The sequence below is a fragment of the Balaenoptera acutorostrata genome, chromosome 4 (assembly GCF_949987535.1).
Source record: "Balaenoptera acutorostrata chromosome 4, mBalAcu1.1, whole genome shotgun sequence".
NCBI classification, from domain to species: domain Eukaryota; kingdom Metazoa; phylum Chordata; class Mammalia; order Artiodactyla; family Balaenopteridae; genus Balaenoptera; species Balaenoptera acutorostrata.
Window position 1 is genome coordinate 50,187,983 of NC_080067.1, and position 21,795 is coordinate 50,209,777.

A 21,795-nucleotide genomic window follows, 5' to 3' on the forward strand; every position below is an offset into this window, starting at 1 on the left:
GACATGGAAGCAACCTAAATGTCCATCGACAGAGGAATAGATAAAGAAGATGTGGTACATATATACAATGGAATATTACTCAGCCATAAAAAAGAACAAAATAATACAATTTGCAGCAACATGGATGGATCTAGAGTTTGTCATAGTGAGGTCAGTCAGACAAAGAAAGACAAATATCATATGATATCACTTATATGTGGTATCTAAAAAAAGGGTACAAATGAACTTATCTACAAAACAGAAATAGAGTTACAGATGTAGAAAACAAATTTATGGGGCTTCCCTGGTGGCGCAGTGGTTGAGAATCTGCCTGCCAATGCAGAGGACACGGGTTCGAGCCCTGGTCTGGGAAGATCCCACATGCCGTGGAGCAACTGGGCCCGTGAGCCACAATTACTGAGCCTGCGTGTCTGGAGCCTGTGCTCTGCAACAAGGGAGGCCGCGATAGTGAGAGGCCCGCACACCGCGATGAAGAGTGGCCCCCGCTTGCCACAACAGAGAAAGCCCTGGCACAGAAACGAAGACCCAACACAGCCATAAATAAATAAATAAATAAATAAGCAAACACTTTAAAAAAAAAAAGAAATTTATGGTTACTGGGGGTAAGGGAGGGGAGGGATAAATTGGGAGATTGGGATTGACATATACACACAAAAAAATTATTTACTTTTAATTATATTTGCTTTAGTTACTGTTAAGGGTTGATTTCATGTCCAATGACTATGTTAACTGATAGAAATTGAAGTGTCTTAGAATCATGCTGGAAGACATAGTGAACCTACTATGGGGTTTAATTCTTCCAAAGATAGAACACTGAAAGGTTAATATGAAAGTCTAGTTCAGACTTTCTCCATTAAGCCTTTATCAAATGATCTTCGAAAAGGAAAAGCATTTTTCATTTTTTCTCTTCTCCTTCCATTGTCCTTCTTGTTGAGGAAGGTTTACTAAAGAAAAAAATGAGAGATTCATGAGTCTAATTATTCCACAGACAGATTATTATATCTGTTAACATTTTCTTTACCCACCTCCCTTTTATTACCAGCTGGAAAAATAAAGCATCTAATAAACTGTTAATTAGAAATAAAGGAGCGGATTTCACTTTTGAATCCAAATCTTTTGAAGAAGAGCGCAAGTAGGTAAAAGAATCCCACCTCAGTTTAATACTTATAAAATGTTCAATTTAGATAGACTTTCGGGGTTTCTTTTTTTTCCTTCAAATTACAGTATATGGTTAATAGTTTACATATTGACAGAATTGTTTTATTTTAAAGTTAGTTATGGCAGGCCAAAAAAAAATAGAGACATTTTAAAATAAATTGTTTTACCACAATTCTGTGGGGAAAACAACCTTAGAATTCCAAGCAACAATATTACAGCTGAATAGTCAGAAAGTCTACATTGCAAATAAGGAAAGTCTACTGAAAATATATGGATTCCAGTAGGAAGAGGGCGTCTTAATACAAATATTTTACATTTTAATTTTAATTTTGATTAAACCAGTATTTTGGATGCCATGTCAAAGACAAAGGGCATTTCAGAGGAGGAAAAACAAGGCTTTGAGATTTTAAAGATAGGTTCCATATTTTTAAAGCATTTGCTGATTCTCTCGATCTCCAGAAGTGGTTCTAAATTTATTATTTTAGGTTCTGATTTTTTCACTGGACTTATAAATGATTTCACAATGAAGTGAGATACACTGGATTATTTTCTCAGCTTAAGGTACAAGATAAGTGAATTGAACATTTTGTCATTAGGTGCGGGGATTCTCATCATTCCCTGATCTTGTCTTGGCACCTAATTTGAGCTCAATGAATGTGCCCTTAGTCACAAGAATATCTTGGTACTGAGTCAGAAACAGAAGTAGAAGCAAGACTGTCAGGAATAGTGAAAGGAATAGGACCAGGAGGGAGAAGAGAACTTCTTTCCATTCCTTCACATAATCAAATGACATTTTTGTTTCAGCATTTTTTTTCAGAGCTAACTTTGCCACCCCCAGGTTAGGCAAGTTATGCTTTTGTTTTAAATTCTACCAAAAATCATTATGTAGCCTTTCATCATGCAAATAAACTCTAAACCCTAAAAGATCCTAGTAAAATGGGTCAAAAGCACAAAAGCCCTGTATTCACATATAATGCAATATTGGTAATGTGGTACCTTTCCTCATCAAGAGAATGGCCTGCTAATTATTACAGTTGAATTAAACTAAAGTACACAGGTTTGTTTGTACTGGTTATTAGCACATTCTTTTTGATGAAACGTGTTTGATTTTGATACATTTGAATACATTGCGAAGTCTATCAGTTCATTATACTACTCATAAACAAGTGGATGAACTGATACAGTAAAGAAATATTTAATTAGGTGTGCTGGGCCTTTTTGTCACTGGGTGTTAATGAAGAAAGCCTTCTTTTTACTAATGTTCATCTGTCTTTTAATGTTTGAAGATATTGGAGGGTTTGGGTCACACATAATTTATTATAATGCCTTCCTGGCTATATATCTTTAAAGTTCACCACGAGTATTATTTTCTATTAAAATTTAAAAATCATGTGAAAAATCATCTGTATCTGTGCAATAGAGAAGAAACAATACATATTCTCAAAAATGCATGTATTATTTTCAGGAGCAAATATTATCAGAATTAAAGAAGGTAGTCAAACCATTACCTCTTCACAACTAGCAGCCCCGGTGTACACCTGCTTTCTTATATGAAAAATCTTCCCCTTCAATTCATATAAAATCATACTAGAAGTGATCATCTCTGTTTGTTATTATTATTACTAGTATTATATATTATAAATGAAGGGTGATATTAAAAGAAGTAAAATAGGATGATGAATGTCTTAAATAGGTTCTTTACATCTCTTATATTTACCTTCAAGATTGCACTTTTTCTACATATCTAAATAAATTACAAAGGTCTTAATCAAATTAATAAAGCTGCTGAAATTGTTTTCACCTGCAAAATTTATTCTAGAAATAGAAAAATGAAAAATGTTCAATTGTTTTTCATTTGACTTATGTTGCATATTTATAAGAGATTAGTTTCTTTACTGTGAGGACTTAACTCACAGTTTGACTGAGATTTGTCCCCTATGACTTAAATAATAAAATGAAAAAAATTGGAAGATAAAAGACTTTTAAATTCAGAAATAGTAATTGCAGAGTTACTTCTTACATGTGAATATTCCCAAAGTGAAGACTTATAATTTCATCCAGCTTCACTTGGACATAGCTAGACAGAAGCAAGGAAAATAAATGCATAAAACTGAAATTGTTATACGTGAAAGAAAAAAATCCATAATTTACATGTAAGTATAATCCAGCATATATAAACTATATACATGTATATACAGTGTATATACATATATAATAGTACTATATTTATATAAACACACACATGATTGCCCAATTACACATGTGTTATCGCTCTTATTTCTTTTAAAAGGCATATAGTATATTTATTAAACAGAATACTTATATAGTGAAATTCGTGATATTTATGTTCTGTTTACCTGAATTTTCACAGTTGAGGATTTTGAGCTAAGTATAAGTTATAAATGTCTAAGCTCAAATTCAAATTGCTCAAATGACTTAAGATGAGGTCTTTTTATTACCATTTCCTCTCATATTATCTTGACTCGTTACAGTCATATGTCTTACATTTTGTGGAGCATTTTGTTAATCATTCCTTTGTCATAGCCATTTTACAAAAATGCAACATTTATTGGCTTAGACAACATAATTGCAAAAGGATAGTACTGTATGAACAATGAATTTACACTAAATGAATCAAAATAATGTGTTGCAATGGTTAATGAAAAATCCTTATGTTCTGCAATTGCATTATCAATTTTCATAATCTAAACATAAATATTCTTTGCAGATAACAAGGGTTTAAAACCAACATTCCTAGGTAAGGAAAAAAAAAACTTTTCAAGCTCAATAATTAAACTTTTCTTGTGATCTCTCTCTAAACTTTTATTTAAAATATGGTGGTCATCATCCTTATATTTTTTAGTATTTTGCAATTAGATGAAATAATACAGCTTTTTAAATAACATAAAAGCATTCACATAATAATACAGTATAGAAAAATAATGTGTTAAAACTAGTACTGAATCAAACTAATATTTCACTTTCAATTATTTTCTACTCACCAGCTCATAGTTAAAGGGATATTACAATACATTTTATTACTTTCAAATATTATTATTATAATTTGTAATAAAATAACAAAGAATAATAACAAACATCTGTCAGATCTGGGTCTGCTTCAGTTTAATTGACCAGCACTATGAATTGAATTAGTAATCTATCTTTTTCTTAAAAATAATCATTTTACTGCAGCAAAAACATAGAACAAATCCTAATCATAGGACCTATATTAATACCCATGGTACTTTAAGAAAACATATCTGGTATTATAATGTAAAGCTAACTTAAGTATTTCTAATGCACAGCTAAAATAAGTGGCCTAGCCAAGGGGGTAGAAAACTCTATGGAAGCAAAATATTACCTCCTTTGATACAAAATTCCATTCTCATATAAATTTATTTTCACTAAATAAATTTACTCCTAATTCAAGGGTAAAATTTATACCTATATTTCAGACAAGATAATCTTACTTTCTATATTTAATAAATAAAATATAAACATTATAATTATCAAATTACATTATAATTTGATATGGTTTATGGACACTCATTTTTCAAATGTCGAAAGCTCTGGGATTGTTAGGAATTGTACTTTAGTCTGATAATATGCCATGTTATGAATGTATGCACAGTTATTAAGGAAATGGTAAGTAGCTTTGCACTTTGAATTTTTATTATGTGCATCTTTCTACTATTCATCAAAATATTTGATTAGGAGGAATGGGGACATGATAAATAACTAGCTTAGAGGGACTTCATATATCTGATATTAAAACACTTAAAGGTTTATACTAACTTTCTGTGCCTCAAAAAAAAAAAAGACTTCAGGTGAAGGATGGAGAGATGATTAGAAAAAACAAGGAAAGTGAGATAACTATGAAAAAGGTGACTTATGGGAAAGTAAAAAGAAAATAAGAAACAAAGAAGAATGACACCTATTTAATAGTGGGTCTGATCCTCTTGCATAAGAAGAGTTGCATTTCAATATTGTCTATAGAGAAATAGTGAATCATGTCCATGGGCTTTTCTTCATCTGAACTAATTCCAAAATATACTTCAAATAATGGAGGACAAAAGGTTTAGGTATAATGTACCAAATGCAAGGTAGCCCTGAAAAGTTGCATTTCATATTGATATACTTGTGTTTTTTATTTTATGCATATCTGTGTTATTACCCAAATATAATTAATCAAGAGATATATAAATAGGTTACTCTAGACATTCATGGTTGTTTTTTTTTTTCTTTTTAAATACAATGCCTTAGTTTTATATCAGTTATGGAGTTTTAGAAGCCACTAGTCTCCTTTTTTATGGAAAAAATGTGATGTAAGGCATCAGTGACTTGTAGTGAGTTACATTCAAAGCATAATAATAATTTCTACTAAGGGCAACTTGAGGAAACACTAGCAGAGAACGCTGGGCTCACTGCGTAATTCTGCAGCTACAGGTTCTATGAATCTCTGGAGCTCTGCTGTCCTCTACTGGCCCGATGAGATAAGTGCCTGCCTCAAAGCTCTCGAGTTTCTTCGTATCAGTTTAGTTTCCTCCACAAACAAGATACTGGCACCTTAAAAATCCGATTTTCTTTGGTTTCGCTCACATGTAAATGGATCATAACTTGGATTATTGTCAGATTAATTTTTCAACATATTTTAGTGTCATACAGAAAGAAAAACTCTTTCAGCATCCTGTCTTTGTTCAAGCATGTTTGGGGCCAGTTGCAGTAAGTGGTTGGGAAAAAAAGTAGCTAAAATATAACAGTGACAACAGATAACAGAATTCTGACAAACTGGCTCCAAGGCCTTATATTTTTATTGGTTGGTGTGTGTGTGTGTGTGTAAGTAATTTTAGTGTACGTTTTTAAAAAAGTATAGCAATTTCACTTTCCTTTTCCTTTATTATGTCTTTAACTATCATACAATTGATGGATCCTTGATCATCTCCTCCTAATTAATCCTGTACTTCTTAGCAATATATTTACTGTGTTTTCTCCCAATTGCATCCTGCCTAGGAAAAATGATGCATCATTGGAGTACTAAGTTTGAAATTCATAATCCAAGAGAAAGAGGTGAACTATATAAATCAGATTATTTTTTAATGTCCCACTTATAATATCCTGGTATGGGATGGGCATGATGGGTTATAAGATTTATCAATATCACAGTGCATCAAACTTGTTAATAAACTAGCTTTCTGTATAAGAAGTAAAAGAAAGTTTTTCAAAAAAAAAAAAAAAATGGGAGCACGAAAGTCATGGCATAGCTGGAATTTAAAGTTCAAACTTTGTATCCTCTATGTATAATGTATTATGTTTTTCAAAAACTTTTTATTAGGAAAGCTATACCAGACGCATAATCACTATACAATGATTAAACATTACCTTTACAATTTATAATCACTGAAATTACAGAATAAATATATGCACATTTCTTTTGAATCTGTGTGTGAGAGAGAAAACATTAAAAGTGCTTCCTACAAAGCCGTTAGTGATATATACCCAGTTGCTTTTTTATGTTTTTTTTATATTTTATATATATATATATGTATATATATATATATATATATATATATATATATATATATATATATATATATATATGAAAGTGCAGATGGTCTCCAAAAAATCTTGGCATCAGGATGAAGTGTCACAAAGAAGGTGTTCATCCTAGGTGAGTGCCTACGGCTGTTATACCACCAGGCCTCCACTTCAGTTGGCTCCATCCTGGAAGATGACGTTTCCCAGGGTGGAGGAGAGACGCTGTGAGCTGTACACTAGGGGTGAAGGGAAGGTGAAGCTACGGAGAGGAGAGGAATGGATCGAACCCGAACTAATTAGATTGGGTTGAACGGGAGTGGGGGGTGTGTTTGTGTGTGTGTGTGTGTGTGTGTGCGTGTGTGTGTGTGTGTACCTACACCAGAAGGAGGAGGCTGCGGGTGTAGGGACCTATGTGCAGAGATTTGTGATTTGCGTGTGGGTATGTGTGTAAGAGAAAAACGAGTGGGTGAGAACGTTCGAGCAAGACCCGCCCCCTCCCTCCCCGCCTTGCAGTTTCCAGGCATGCAGCAAACTGCCTTATTAATACATGTACAGAATCTGTGCCATGAGGGCAAGAGGAACGAAAGCCACAAATGTCAATTTGTTTTCCCCCCTCCCTGTCAAAACAAAACTACAACTAAAAACAAAAGTTACTGAAAAGAAAAAGACACATTGAATTTTACTTAATTAGGATCAATACAACGATCCTAATATACCTTATACATGGCACAGTCAAAGTCTCAAGTTTCAGTATAAAAAAATAATAACATTTGCTGGCAAAAGTCTGCGAAGGCACTTCATTGATTAATGATCTGAGTATGGCCCTTCCTCCGAATCACATCTGAGTGGGGAGAGCATACATCTGTATTTTCTAGTTATCATGCGGTTTCAGTTCTGTTCAGGGCAGGGAAGTTTGTGAGAATGGAGTTATTGGGACAAGTATAAAGGGAGCAAGGGCTATTTTTTTTCTTTTTCTTTTCTTTTGAAAACAAAGCACTAATTTAATTTTCTTTTTCTGTTAGAACCTATATGTTGTCTTCTCCAGGACTTCGAGGTAATCCGGCTTGGTTTGAAGTTTGGCCCTTAACTCGAGGTAATCACTTTTTTGGGTTTGGTGGTCTGTGAAGCCCTTTCCAGCCGAGAAGAGAAGGGTTTCTTTGAGCCTGGCGTCCTGCTGTAAGTCTGGGTATTGCATGCCAGGAGGGTGGACATGCAGCTCCTTTAATTTGGGCACTGTGCCGTAGAGACAGTCCACAAAGCCCACCGTGCAGGGGGCCGGTGGCGGCCTCTCTCGGTCTAGTAGCGTACTGCCACCACCACAGCCTCCCCCGGGGGGAAACAGCAGCACCCCACCATTCTTCTCATGGTGGCGGAACCCAGCCAAGTCTCCCCCAGTTCCCGCAACTACCCCTGACGCCCCACCGGCGGCTGGGTGGTGAGGGTGAGGGTGACGATGATTCATGGTCACTATGGTGTTGAGCTGGGAGCTGGACACTGCCAGGGCCCACTCCTTTTCTTTCTCTAGCAATGTCCGGTAGTTGCTGTGGTTCTCCTTGGGTGTCTCAGCAAACTGCTCACTTCCTAGGAGACCCTCCCCGATTCCTGGGGATTGTGTCCCAGGAGCCCCGCGTTCTGCACGCCCTGTCTCCTGGACTGACGAAATGGCCGCCTCCTCCTCCTCACGAGGCTTGTAGATGGGGTTATTGCACATCTGAGTAACAGGGTGGGGTATGTACTCGTATACATGACCCACAGCAGGGGCCTTCTCTGGGGAAGACATAGCCGGTCGGCCCCCACCTCCACTTCCACCTCCACCACCTCCACCATCCTCAAAAAGCCGGTGGCATTGCATCTGGATGCCAGTGAGGTCCACGCCCTCCTGCCGCTTGCTTCTAAAGGGCAGCTTCTTCCGGCGCCGTCGGAGGACATAGGCAAAGAGGCCTGCAGCCACGAAGACTGCTGAAAAAAACAGAACCAGCAGGCTGAGAATCAGCACAGAAAGTGGCACAGGACCCCCAGGGGTTGAGAATTCATAAGGTGATGCACTCGTCGGCCCCCGAGCAAGGGGAGAGTCTCCAGGCTGAGCTGGGGACGCTCCAGCTGGTGCGATGTGCAGCATCTCTGGGCAGAGAACTTCCAGCTCGAGAGTGCGCACGTCACGGTGGGTGAGGTTCTCAGGGCTCCTGCACAGGACGTCACCCACCACGCTGACTGAGCTGATGGTTTCGATCCACTGTTTGAAGGGAACCAGGTCGCAGGTACAGTCCCAAGGATTCTCATTGAGGTCTATCTGGACAATGGCGTTCAAGTGTTCCAGGACACCAGCCACAGGAAGGTGGAGGAAGTAGTTCTTCCTCAGGTTGAGCCGAGCCAGAGATGTGCCTGCAAAGGCATCTGTTGGCAGGGTTCTCAGCAAGTTATTGTTGAGGAATAGCAGCTTCAAGTTGGGCATGAGGCTGAAGGCCGCAGGCTGGATTTCCCGGATGACATTGAACTCAAAATACAAGTAGTGCAGACTCTGTAGGCCTCGGAACATGCCTGGTGTCAGCTTCTCGATATCGTTGCCATTGAGGAAGAGGCTCTTTAGGTTAGGCAGGTTGATGAAGGCCCCATCCTGGACGTAAGAAATACGATTATTCCCTAGGTGTAAGAGATCCAAGGAAGAGAAATTCCAAAAATCAGAACGGTATATTTTCTGAATCAGATTGCTACTCAGATACAGTTTCTTAGCATTCAGTGGCCTTGGAAGAAGTTCAGAAATGTTATTAAATCCTCGCTCTTTGCAGTTGACAGTCAAGCCAAGGTCATTGATGTGCAAATTACAGGTACACCCAGTAGGGCATATAATGGGGATGGGTGGTCTGGTCTGGTAAGGAGCAATGGGAGGTTGGTTTGGACCAGGGTATAAAGCTTGGGATGTGGAGGGTGGCCTTGGTGTTCGAGGCTGTTTGGTGGGTTTGGGCTGTTTATTTGAGGACTTGTATTCAACAGAAGAAGCAGTAAAATGGACAGAGGACAGCATTGAGGAAGGCTTAGTTGGCCATGCATTCTCCTTGCTTGATGACAAGTGGGGAATCCCCAAACTAGCCTCCACCTCAGAGTCAGACAGCAAGGGACAGAGTTCTGTCTTCCTGATTTCTCGCAGGTCCTTTCCATGGAAATGGAAAGGAGTCTCGCAGGTGATGTCTCCCACCAGGGCAGTGTAAGGAATGCGTTCCAGCCAACTCTTCAATTGCACAATTTCACATGTACAGTTCCAGGGATTTTCTTCCAGCTGGAGCTCCATCAGGCTTCTGCCAATGTGATCTAGCATTCCTCGGTAAAAAAGAACTTTTAACCTGTTTCCACGTAGGTCCAAGTGGGTTAAGGAGACAGCCTTAAATAAATTGGTTGGAAGCATGGGGATGAGATTATCATTTAAAATCAGAACTCTCAGTTTACTTAGGTTCCGAAATGCCCCACTCTCAATACGTTTAATGACATTGTAATCTGCCTGCAGATATTCCAGACTTTCCAAGCCAAGGAAGGTGTCATTTCTGAAGATGTCTAGTTTGTTCTCATGTAGATATAGCCTCTTTAAAATCTTAAGACCATTGAAAGCTCCCGTTTGAATGTCCTGCAATGCATTGTTCCCGAGGTTAATGGACACAGCATTATTCAAATGAAGAAAACTGTTGGTGTACAATTTCCTCATTGAATTCCTCTGCAGATATAGTTTAAAAGGTCTTGACCAGAACTCAGCAATCTGACTAATATTTGTAAATCCTTTGCTGTCACAATGTATATGAAAGAGGCTTTCTTTCACTTCACAGTAGCATGGATCAAAACAGGGCTCATCTATTTCCTCTGAGTCCTCTATCAGGGGAATCGGGGTAGTCCATCCTAAAGCAATTGTGCTTAGAAGAATTATCCACAGCATTCTCCCTCTGTGAAGCAGCTCAGCTATAGAAGGTTTCATCGTTCGCGGTTGATTACAAAACTGCAACAGAAATAAAGATGCAGATTTTTAGTTTTTAGTCATATGCTCTATTCTAATTGTCTCATACATGTGGGGCTTTTTAAGAGTGATATAGAAACTTTAGTAATTGTTGAACTGACACTCAAAATAACCTATCAACATGCTTAATATGTCCTATATCTTAAAATTAGGAGACTGAAATATTGTACCATGTGATGACATTTTCCTGAATCAAGCCATATTTGGTAAAGGGCATATCATGAAATCAAAAGCAGCCTTCATTGCTTCTTAGAGCAAGCAAGGAAACTGCATACAGTGATTCCTTTTAGGGGTAGGCAGATTCAGTAATAATGGCAATCATTGGCCATTACACCTGTTTGCCTGTTAAAAATCATATTGATATCAGAGGTGCCTATTATGGATCTGATTGAAACTCTGATGGAAGAAAGTGTTCTTTAAACTATGGGTTTCTATTCATAAAAAGACATGGCGTACCCCAAAGCTATTAAAAAGTATGATAAATTATGAGCCCATTGACCAGTATCAGATGTTGAGATGTATAAGATGATTGGTATCTCAGGAAAACCTAAGATTTCTCTTAAGAAATGAGCACAATATGCTTAATTATAGTGCATGCTCAGTAACACACTATACCCCAACCCCTTTTGCCCAAGCAGATCATTAACATCTCCTTTAATTAAATGATTTCTACATATGTGTATCATTTTGGCCGTTTAAATCCTTTAGGAGTGATTAGCCTTTCTAAAGAACAAGCCCATGCAATTGTCAGAGCTAAAGATAGTGACAGCTAAAGGATGCTGAGCCTGGGAGTGTCTGTATTAAAACACTTTCAGAGCTTAGTTTGGAATGTATATCTGTGCCTTTGAGATCAACTGAGGAACCCTGCAAAAAGATGGAATGGCAGGTGGTTGGCTAGAGGAGATTTGGGTAGTTAAAGGCAAGAAAGAGTGGAAACCTGGATTCTTAACCTGCTGATAGATGATCTATCACATGAAATACATTTCAAAGAAAGACATCGTTCTTTTCCCATCAGAAGAAACAAATACAGTGCACTATTCTAATAATATAGAGCCTTCCTCTTTGGCTCTCTTTACTTGCCTAATATCATCAGTATATGAAAATATGTACATAAATAAATTATAATAATGCAGTTTTATTAGATTGCCTTTTCTGAGTCACTGAAATACCAGTCAAAATCGAATTGTTTTTAATCAATAAAAATAAACGGATTTTAGCATATATTTTCTTTCCACACAGATGCATCCATTAAGGAAATATTTTGTCAACCCTCTAACTTAAAACACAATGGTATAATTTACAGAGAGAGTGAAAAGAATAAATCTCCGCACTCAACTTGCATATGATGTACACAGCTGTAAGGAAAGGAGAACCCATAAGAAAGCAAAGAGAAATTTGCCTCAGGCATGCAATACTCAATTTTTGGAAACAATTAAATGAAAAAAGAGAGAAGGCAGATGAGGCTACATTGCAGTATCAGTTAGTCTTCCCTGTATCCCTTTTAAAATATTAAAATCTACTTAAGTTATTTCCTTTTCACCATTCTTTTTTAAAAATGCTTTTTCTTGTTTTTGAGGTCCTTGAGATTTAGAAAAGAAAGGCTCCAGATGTCTTTGACTTACCTATTTTGCAGGAGATTTTTTTTTTTTTTTTTTTTAGCATTGAACATCGGGGGAGGAAAAAAAAGAAAAAGCTTGAGTTTAAGGATTCTCTCTCTCCCTCTCCCTTCCTTCCTTTTGCTGAAGCTGAAGGCAAGGGGGTTGGGGGGTTGGGGGGGGAGACCAAGGGAAAAAAATAAAAGGCAGCAAGCTTAAGACGTGCTGGGAATGCAATGGGCCTTTCAATGGGTTTCTTCAGAATGCAGAACTGCCGCTTGGAACACTCAATAGAGGAGGGAGAAGGGGCTGCTGCAGGCTTCCAGCTTCGCTGCCGCCGCTGCTGCTGCCACCGCCGTAGCTTCTCTTCCTGGGTACCGGCAGCACATCATTGGGCATCCTTGGAAGGAGGGCGGGAGGAAGGCAGGCTCAATCACGGTGCAGAATCTCGGACTTCTCTTGCGTTGGATTTTTTTTTTTTTTTTTTTTTTTTTTTTTAATATGTGCTGTAACCCTGGATCCGGCTTTCCACGTCACCAAAATGAGCTCCAAGACGGGGAACGCGCTTAGCATGGGGTCGGGCGCGAGCACTAGGAAGCCGTGACTATACAGTTTGTGTGAGTGTGTGTGTGTGTGCGTGTGTGTGTGTGTGTTTAAGGGGAGAGAAAAGAAGTGAAGGGGTCAAGATGACAAATTGTCAGAATAAAACAAGAAGGAAGAAGAGATCAACCAAGGGGAAACGTTCCTTTGGTTGGGATTGGGGGAGGGGTGTAGGCATTTTTTAATTTTTATTTTTTAATTTATTTTAACTCTAAAGGAAACCATTGCCTGACTAGTTTGCTCCTCTAGTTCCCAAAATCTCCACTCTCTAGTGTAGACAGTTTGAAAAGTAAGACTGTCCTTCGGAATTATCCTTTTCACAGCACTCACTTCCCTCCAAAGACTGGGATAAAGGGAAATTCAGGTCTCCAGAGCAGAAGACCTGAATCTAGCTGATTCTGCTTGAGTGTCCTGAGTATGAGCTCAGGCAGCCTGAGCGACTTGGACCGAGTTTCTCCTGCATTTTGCTTCGATCTCTTTGCACCAGGAATCCTTTTGTTGTGCTGCAGCTCAAAGCCTTCGATTTCCCCTGGATTCAACAGCTATGTGTTTGCTGCCACCTCTTTAAAACCAGAGACAAACCAATGCTCTGGAAGGATACGCAGACCACTTGGGTAACAATGACACATTTCACTTCTTACACCAGGAAAGACCTCGCGGGGATAGGGGGCAGCATTTCAGGGTTTAGATTCTTTCTTTTCTTTCCTACCACCGCCCCGCCCCCTCCCCAAATATTTCTCCGTGATATTTTCGGCAAGGGGATGGTAGAGAGTCCTGAGGGTGGGGATGATTGAGGGAAGACGTTTCAGTGAAGAGGAGCCACCAGACCAGAGCTCACAAGAATCCTTTAAGAGGAGTTTTAAAAGGCTCACCTGATGGTTCTACAGTCCTACCTGCTGGGAGGAAATGCACCTTAGTAGAGAAGCTGGAGAGAGGCAAGTGTGCAGCAAAGGAGTCTCGTCAGCGGGAACTGTGCCTCCACAATGTCGCCCCCCAGCCCCGCAACACACGCCAATCCTGTCACCAACTCATGGGGAAGGGATGTACTTTCTGTTCGCTAAAGAATGGACTCACTTGCCCAAGGGCTCAAAGTTAGACCATAGAGCTGATTGTTTCTTAAAGCGCTTTTTACAAAACCCAACTTATGTACCAATTTCTTACCATTCTAAATATATATAAATCACCTAACTCAACAAAACGTTACTTAAGAGTCAGTCATCGGATATTCGCATGGTATTTTGCATTAGAAATGATCGCACCTGTGTCTGCCACTTCACAGTAGCTGTCAGAGACTAAGTAAGCAGGCCGGCAGGATTCTCTAACGTTCCACACCCTTAACATTCCAGACCCACCCTATTTCTCCGGGTCTCAACCGAGAAGCAGACCAACACTAACAGTCTGAGCTCAGAACGAGAGCAGTCCCTTCTCCTTCACCATCTGCCCCCCCCCACCGGCCCCCACACACCACCTTCTGTACCCAACGTGCAGAGACGGTGACTGTTTCAGGGATCTTATCGGAACCCAAGATGCGATGGAATCGATGGGTAACTGGGAGGCTTGCCAGTGACAGTAAATGGCCCCCTTGGCAATCATTCTCTGTTCTCTGTGAACTACAACCCCCTAAGTTCTTGATCTGGGACATGTCCAAAAGGCTATTTCACCATTTTCCTTTCCTTTTTCTCAATGTAGGGTGTCTAAGCTATAGGAAGAGCTCTAAAAGTTAGGGGATGAAGGGCTCTGGAGCCCGGATTTCGACCGCTTTCTGCTGCGAGCGCCTGGGCATCATTTGTTTGTCCACAGGGAGGACAAGAAGCCCTTTCTCCCCATTGTACCCCCTCCCACCTCCCCCTCCGCTTTGCTGGATCTCCGAGCCCACTAATCTCTCCATATCTAAGATTAAGTATTCCAATATGGAAGCAAAATGATCTTCCCTAGAACAAATAATTAAAATGCTGCATCATTCATTTTCTGAAAAGCCCTGAGCCTTCCAGAGGTCCTTTTCTAATCTATCGCCGGGCGAAACGCACAATGGGTCTGTTTAGAAATGGAAAATGATTAAAAGCTCAAGCCATTTTCCTTCTATCCTTTACAACACGAGCGATCCGCTGGGGGAGGGGCTTCGCTCCACCACCTGGCCTATTTATTGGAGTTACTTAACGATTTACTCCCCCAAGAAAAGGGGTCCGAGGGTATGTTAGTCTCCAGTACCACTCTTTCTATCATCGTCCTTACAGCTAAATATCCAGTTCAAAAATACAACCCTCTAGCACCTGTGAGCTTATAGAAGCCACCGCGGCCAAACTATATGCTCTACAAAGAACATCCTTACACGCGAGAATACTGGTTTCAATTAGGCAAAGTAGGAAAGGATGGCGGTGAGTACCTATACGTGCAGAGGGCTCTCGATCTCCGAGGTTTACTCCGAGGGGCTTCCCAGCGAGAGGTGCAAACTCTCTGGGAGGCTGAATTGTATCCATCATGCAGTAGCCTGCAGTTTCTCCTCCTCAGGCACCAACTTTCAGAAAGGCCACCAAATCACGCTTGTAATCCTTTTAAGTGCTTCCACCTTTGCGACTTGCAGGGAAATGGTCGCTGCATACCAATGCGAAAGCCGGGCGCACACCTAGCGCGGCAGTGCCAGTGACAGGCAGCTCCCGACCGCAGCTCTACATACCCTCGATGGCAGGCAGTGAGTGTCCCAGGACTGGGCTCTTTGTTTTCAGATCTCGGTGCTCTCGATTCAGTGGCGAGCTTCGCGGTCCCCGAGAGCCCTGGCTCGGTCTCTGGATTTTTGTTGTTGTTGTTGTTTTTTTCTCTCGCTTCCTGAAAGGTTGTCACTCACAGCGCAATCCCTTCGCGAGGCCTCCTTCCTTAGGAAGAGCTGGGACTAGACCTTGCCTTCTCCGGGTGTCTTTGCTCTTGACCCTTTGAGTAGGTGGGAGTGGGGCTGGGTGCTGTGTAGATGAGAGAAGAGGGTGGGGAGGAGTGGGAAGGAGGCTGGAAGGGGGTGACCGGCTCCCAGATCCCAGCATTGGCCAGACAGCGAAGGTGGTGGCGGTGGGGGGAGGAGAGAAAAGCAGAGACGAGATGCGAATACAACAGTACGGCTGTACACACCAAATTCGACTTGAATTTGGGGGATCTCGGGCAAAGCACCAAGGTGAAGCGATCCGGTTGGCAGAGAGTGAGCCCCCTGACAGCTCACCATTCAAGCACCCTCACTTCTGGAGCGGGGGGCGGGGGGGGGAGCGGGGAGGAGACCGCGGAACGTTTCAGGCGAAGGAGACGCTCTCGGCAGCGGCATCGTTTAAGACTGACCTGCTTTAAAAGTGCCACTTTAATGGCCTAGGAAATAACTAAAATCGGATTACACGTTACTTACCAACGTCTGCACCCAAACTGGGAGCGCCAGGTCGGGTGTTAGGAGGCAATATACCAAACGCCTGGCTGGAACCCGAATGCAAATCCATCAGCCGTCCCTAAATCGCGCAGAGAGGGAGCGGTGCTCGGGAGCCCCAGATCAGCCCATCGCCTGAGCCTCAGCCAGCTTGTCCCCCCAGCACCCCCCGGCTCCTCCTCCGCTCCAACTGTGTAAATCAGCCGCCGCAGTCCTCTCGCCGCGCATCGCAGGCAAATCCCTGCTTAGGAAGCAAGTGATATTCCTCCTCTCTCTCCCTCTCCCTCTCCTTCTCTCTCTCTCTTTCTCTCTCTCTGTCTCTGTCTCTCTTGGTCACAATCTGCCAGCTCTACATAGAAAACCCCCGTAAATTTGAGTGACAGGAAGTCAGCATTCTGTATCTGTGGATTGATTTTAACTTTTATTTGCAAATGAGAGATGGCTGTTTGGCAAATTACAGCCCAGGCCTGAGGGGTTGGGGGTCATCCAATTAATAGCATCTGACCTGTATCGGTGGGCGGTATCGCTAAACGCCTCCTAGAAGCAGTTTCCAAGTTATTTGCAGTAGCCTCCCACCTTCATGATACATAGGTGACAGTTTGAAAATACACGTATTTCCTCATCTGTTTACACCTGCTAAGAGGGAGGAAAAAACTGTGGGGTGAAGGGAGGTGGGGGCATTTGATGGAGATATGCTGGGTAGTAGTGACAACTTAAATAAGGACACTTGAACAATTGTTGCACCTGTGTGAAAGTATTATTGCAACATTATATACCAACTGGAGGCGAACATTACCCCCACCGCAGAATACTAACGCAGTCACTTAGTGCTCCATTCAATCTGCAGTGTAAACCAACGCAGTTCTTTTTAATAGATCCCGTTCATCAGAGACTGGTGTTGGAGAGAAGGCAGTCTTCCCCTAGCTCCCAAACTGAATAGGAGGTGGTCTGGGGAATCATCTCTATCTCTTACCATTCCCTCCTGAAGTGAATGCAATAAATTGTCCAAGGCAAGGGAAGTTGTGTGACTATTATAATTGTAGATGTAAAATGAACTCACCCTATTTTCAGAAGCTTTCAAAGGAACTCTAACTCAACCCCTGCAAAGAGACATTACTTTTATATATGAAAATCTCTGAGAAGCAGGCCTAGAGATATGATTTTAGCCTTTATTTAATGGATTCTATATACTGTGTTATAGCATTGTTACTCTTTATTGTATACGTATAATACAACAAGTCTGGTGTCCATATTACCTTCATTGAAAGAGAGACAGGTATGGAGCTAGTTATAGTGAAAACTAGAGGCCTGTGGAATTTTTTGGAATATATATATATATAATATATATATATATATATATATATATATATATACACACATATATGCCAAATTTAGTATAGCAACTGTATCTGTTATGCATGAAGTGTGAGTTTATATTGCTTTTTAAAAATAACATACTTGCAATGTTTCAATTTGTTCTCCAAAATACTCAGTTTCCTGTAAAACTACTTAGATTAACAAGATATCTACAGGAACCAAGGAAGTGATAAAAGTACCATGATATCAAAACCTATTCCTTTAAATATAGCTTTGCACATCTACTGGCATGAATTCCAAATACTTTCCTCAGTATTTTCTTGGATAATAAATGCTTCCATATGAATTTTACATATGTGAAAACATGGATATGAAAAGAACATTTGTCTCAGGTTTTTCACCCATTAGGTCTTCACATTCACTTTTAAAGAGCTATATCCAGGAAAGGTTGCAAAAAAGATCCATCCCTATAACAAATCAGTCTGATTTAGGAGAAACCAAGCTACATCAGTAAGCTGATGAGTCAAAGACATGTTTCTGGCCTTTTCAGGTGGTTGCTCAATTTGAGGAGCAACACTCCTGAGTACACCATATTCTATGTGGGCAGGTGTGAAATCACACACACAGCCCTGAGCTTCAGGGCTGAAGGATATTAGAGTAACCCTGAAAGACATCAGGCAACCTCATTCCTAAAATAGCTGAATCTCTTTAACTTTTGGAACTTTTTTCATTTTATTTGATGTTCAATGTTATTTGTTGATGAGAGAACTCTGGATATGTTAATATATTTATTCTGAGCAGATGTTGTTATGGCTTGATGGTACTGGGGAGCTACAGAAGGTTGAATAGTTAGGATGGGTTGTCAGTGTTAAGAGTACTTCCAACACAAATATTTCAGGCCAGAGAAAAATGTTGTAGGGTAAGTGATTGTGATGGGCCTTGGAGCAATTCTATGTTGTGATTTTGTAATGCATTCTGTGAAGGCATTTATATGTCCATAGTTTTATTTTAATCACACATAAATTTACATAGTAAAAAGGAAGAACTCTTGTGAAAAAAACTGTTCTTTATTAATAATGCATAATGGATAAAAGGAAAATATAGATATAACATACAAAATGTAATTGTCAGTTCAATAAAAATTAAATGTTTACATTGCTGATTGACATATATTTTTGGTTACAAAGACTTTACTGTACTTCACAGCTTCCTTTTTACTACTGTGACATTTTCCAGAGAAGGATAAGGGTATTAAAATGAATAAAGTAGGCATATTTCTCTTGTCTAGCATATGTTTTACTCACTCTGATTTAAATGAAATAAGTACATGTTTTGAAGGATTTAACACTAATTGAAGTAGTGCTAGTGAGTTTGTTGTATAATGGAGCAACCATCCAAGAAAGTTTCAAACCGCAGCAATTTATGTTTATATACGGCATATCTAAGTCATCTTTATATCGTATTCATTTGTTTTTAACAATTGCACAAGCATCATGAAGCCTGCCTCTTTTTTTTTTCTTTTCTTTGTGCATTCCAAATAATTTTCAGGCCAACAAACTACATATTTGATAATTATCAAAAAGCTAATTGTATCCTCATTCCATCAACTTTTTATACCTCTGTTGAAACAATTGAAAATATAGTTACTCGGACACATAATTTTTAAATGGGAATTCAGCCTGCAGAAAAAAAAAATAGGCAAATAAAAGTATGAGAAAACATTAAATGTTTTTAGTTTTGTTCTATTGAGCTTGTTGGTGTTTATTGTAAGAATTCATAGGATTGAACAATTGATACTGAGGATTACGTACTTACATAAATGTTTATTTGTATAGATCTTCCTAAACCTCCATAGAAAAAACATGTTTGAAACATTTTATACCATGTAGAAAAAGTTCCAAAGCATTGGTAACTTTTTTCAAAAGCATCTTGTAAAATTTAGTGAATCAACATAGATTTGTAATGTTAGCTGCATTATCATTATAACTAACAAGTTATAAATATGGAGTAGTTCCAAGATATTCAACTAGACATTGATCTTTTCTATACTGTTTCACTAAAGATTTAGAAACATTTCATAGGCATCCACTAAATGAAATCTCAGTTTATTTTTGAAGTAAACACATCTTCTAATCTCAAATGTAAACTATTTTAGGACTCCCAGAGTTAATCTTTCAATATGAACAAACTTCCAGATTTTTATATGTAGTCTGGATTAAGCATAGAAAGCTGTTGTTTCTTTTATAAGAGATTTTCTAAATGTATTTGGAGTTAACAGATTGTAAGTATTAAGATTAAAACTTCTGAGAGACAAAAAAAATCCTTAAGAGACCAAATTAAGGGGAAATTAATCAAATATATTTGTTGAAATGAATTAAACTGTTGAATAATACATCAGGAAATTAACAATGTGTTATATGTGATGGAAAGAGGTAACTCATGTAAGTTTTAGCAGTGAAGGAAGTTTTTTAAAAAAATATATGATGAGAGAAGAGTATAAGAATAATTTTATAGCATTATAGAATCTCAGAATTAAGCAGGACTTGAAAGTTTATCTTGTCTCACCGATTATGTGATATTAAAATTCCTACTTCACTATCCCTTGCCAGGTTGTTATCTAGACTATGCTTTAATATTGCCTATGATGTGGATCATAGTACATTTCAGAGCAACCCATTTTATTTTTGGACAAATCTAATCAATAGAAAAATGTTTAAGCAAACTGAAAAGAAAACATTTTCTTCTACTTCCCATTAATTTGTATTAGTTACCCCTTGAGGATTTGTTTAAAAATCTAAGGTAATAAACTTCCTACTTATTTGAGTTAGGTTTATATTTATTCAGAAAAACTCACCTGGCAGGTAAAAATGCAAAACCAATCTTCAAGAGATGAGTTAGAGCTAGAGAAAGGGTCAGTTAAATTGATGTGATAATTGAAGCCATGAAACTATAGAATTTGTGATAACTACTAAAGGGACAAGATGTTAGATGTTAGTAGTTATTTCTGAAATGTTCAAAATATTTAAACTAATTTTCGTGGAAATCTCCATGGGACCACATTTGAAGTTCTATATGTGTCCTCGGTCTACTAATTTAAAATCAACTACAGCATCATAGAGGGATAGTATTGGCATCAGCTAAAGAAGCCAGAGAGCCTAAACAATACATGTAGATGTTTATAAGTCAAATCAAATTTCCCCTGGTCTGTGAATTTTTGAAATCTATTTGAGAATGTGAATATGAAGTGAATATTTATAAACGAGGCTGATTTCAATATAAGCCTGCTGAAAAATGTTTTCCCCACCAACTATGGGACAAGATAAAAGGCCTTAATATGATCATGTGCTCAAGATCACAGATAATGGAAATCTTACGTAGGACCTTGCATTTTAGGGATAAAATGAGAATGTTATGAAACACTGAATATATATAAATGTTAGTAATTCCTAAAGTGACTTAAATCCCAGAAAATTGTTTCTTTGAATTTGGCTGCCTCCCCTATATCACTCTGCTGAGTTACTTAGCCATATAGCTTCTTTTAGCTTTTATGTTCTATCTAAATCTCCCTTCACATTTCTGTTGTTAATCAATGTTCAGTGAGTCCTGTAACTGTAACTCTGTTTTTGATTATTAAAATTGATGTTGTGTGTGTGTGTGTGCTCACATTTGGACATCTCAAAGTATATGTGATTCCATGGGTGCCAATTTTCTCCCATCATATCCAGCAAGATTTTCTTCTTTCATAGGTGAATGGTCTGAATTTCATTTCTTCTGATGGTTGTGTTTTTAAGAATTTGGTGAGTGGGAAAATGTTTATTATAAATGTTATTTTTAGCAAATGCTTTAAATAATAAGAAGAAAAAATTCGATAAGCATAGGTGGCATAGCTAAGATACCATTCACTGTTTTTTTCATGATGACAAAATTATCAAACAATGTGGAACCTATGATGCTATAAATTTACCCCTTCTATAAAATATCATTAAATACCCTCTAGAAAGCTTCACCAAAAATATAAATAAAAGGTAAATGTTTGCATATTTAAGCATGTATTTTAATGTTGCACCCTTAATATTTTCAAAGGATAATCTGACCTAAATTTTCTTATTCTTGTTTTAATTGAATATTTTATTGAAAGGGTAGTGGTAAAATGTCTCATGTGATTAACACAGTGACAGAGTGTTTGCTAACAGCCC

The 21,795-nt window shown here is 38.8% G+C and overlaps 1 protein-coding gene across 1 annotated transcript; it reads right to left on the minus strand.

Annotated features, from left to right (window-relative positions):
* Positions 1 to 7,215: 7,215 nt before the first annotated feature.
* Positions 7,216 to 15,380, minus strand: SLITRK3 (SLIT and NTRK like family member 3). The gene is made up of 2 exons (XM_007197555.3): positions 15,269 to 15,380; positions 7,216 to 10,672 (listed from the first exon to the last, which is right to left on the minus strand). Exon 2 carries the CDS (start codon positions 10,649 to 10,651, stop codon positions 7,712 to 7,714), a length of 2,940 nt encoding a protein of 979 aa, XP_007197617.3. The 5' UTR covers positions 10,652 to 10,672; positions 15,269 to 15,380; the 3' UTR covers positions 7,216 to 7,711.
* Positions 15,381 to 21,795: the final 6,415 nt, after the last annotated feature.

Excerpts from the sequence above, each read along its gene's own strand:
- SLITRK3 (XM_007197555.3), bottom strand. The coding sequence starts at position 10,651 with ATGAAACCTTCTATAGCTGAGCTGCTTCACAGAGGGAGAATGCTGTGG.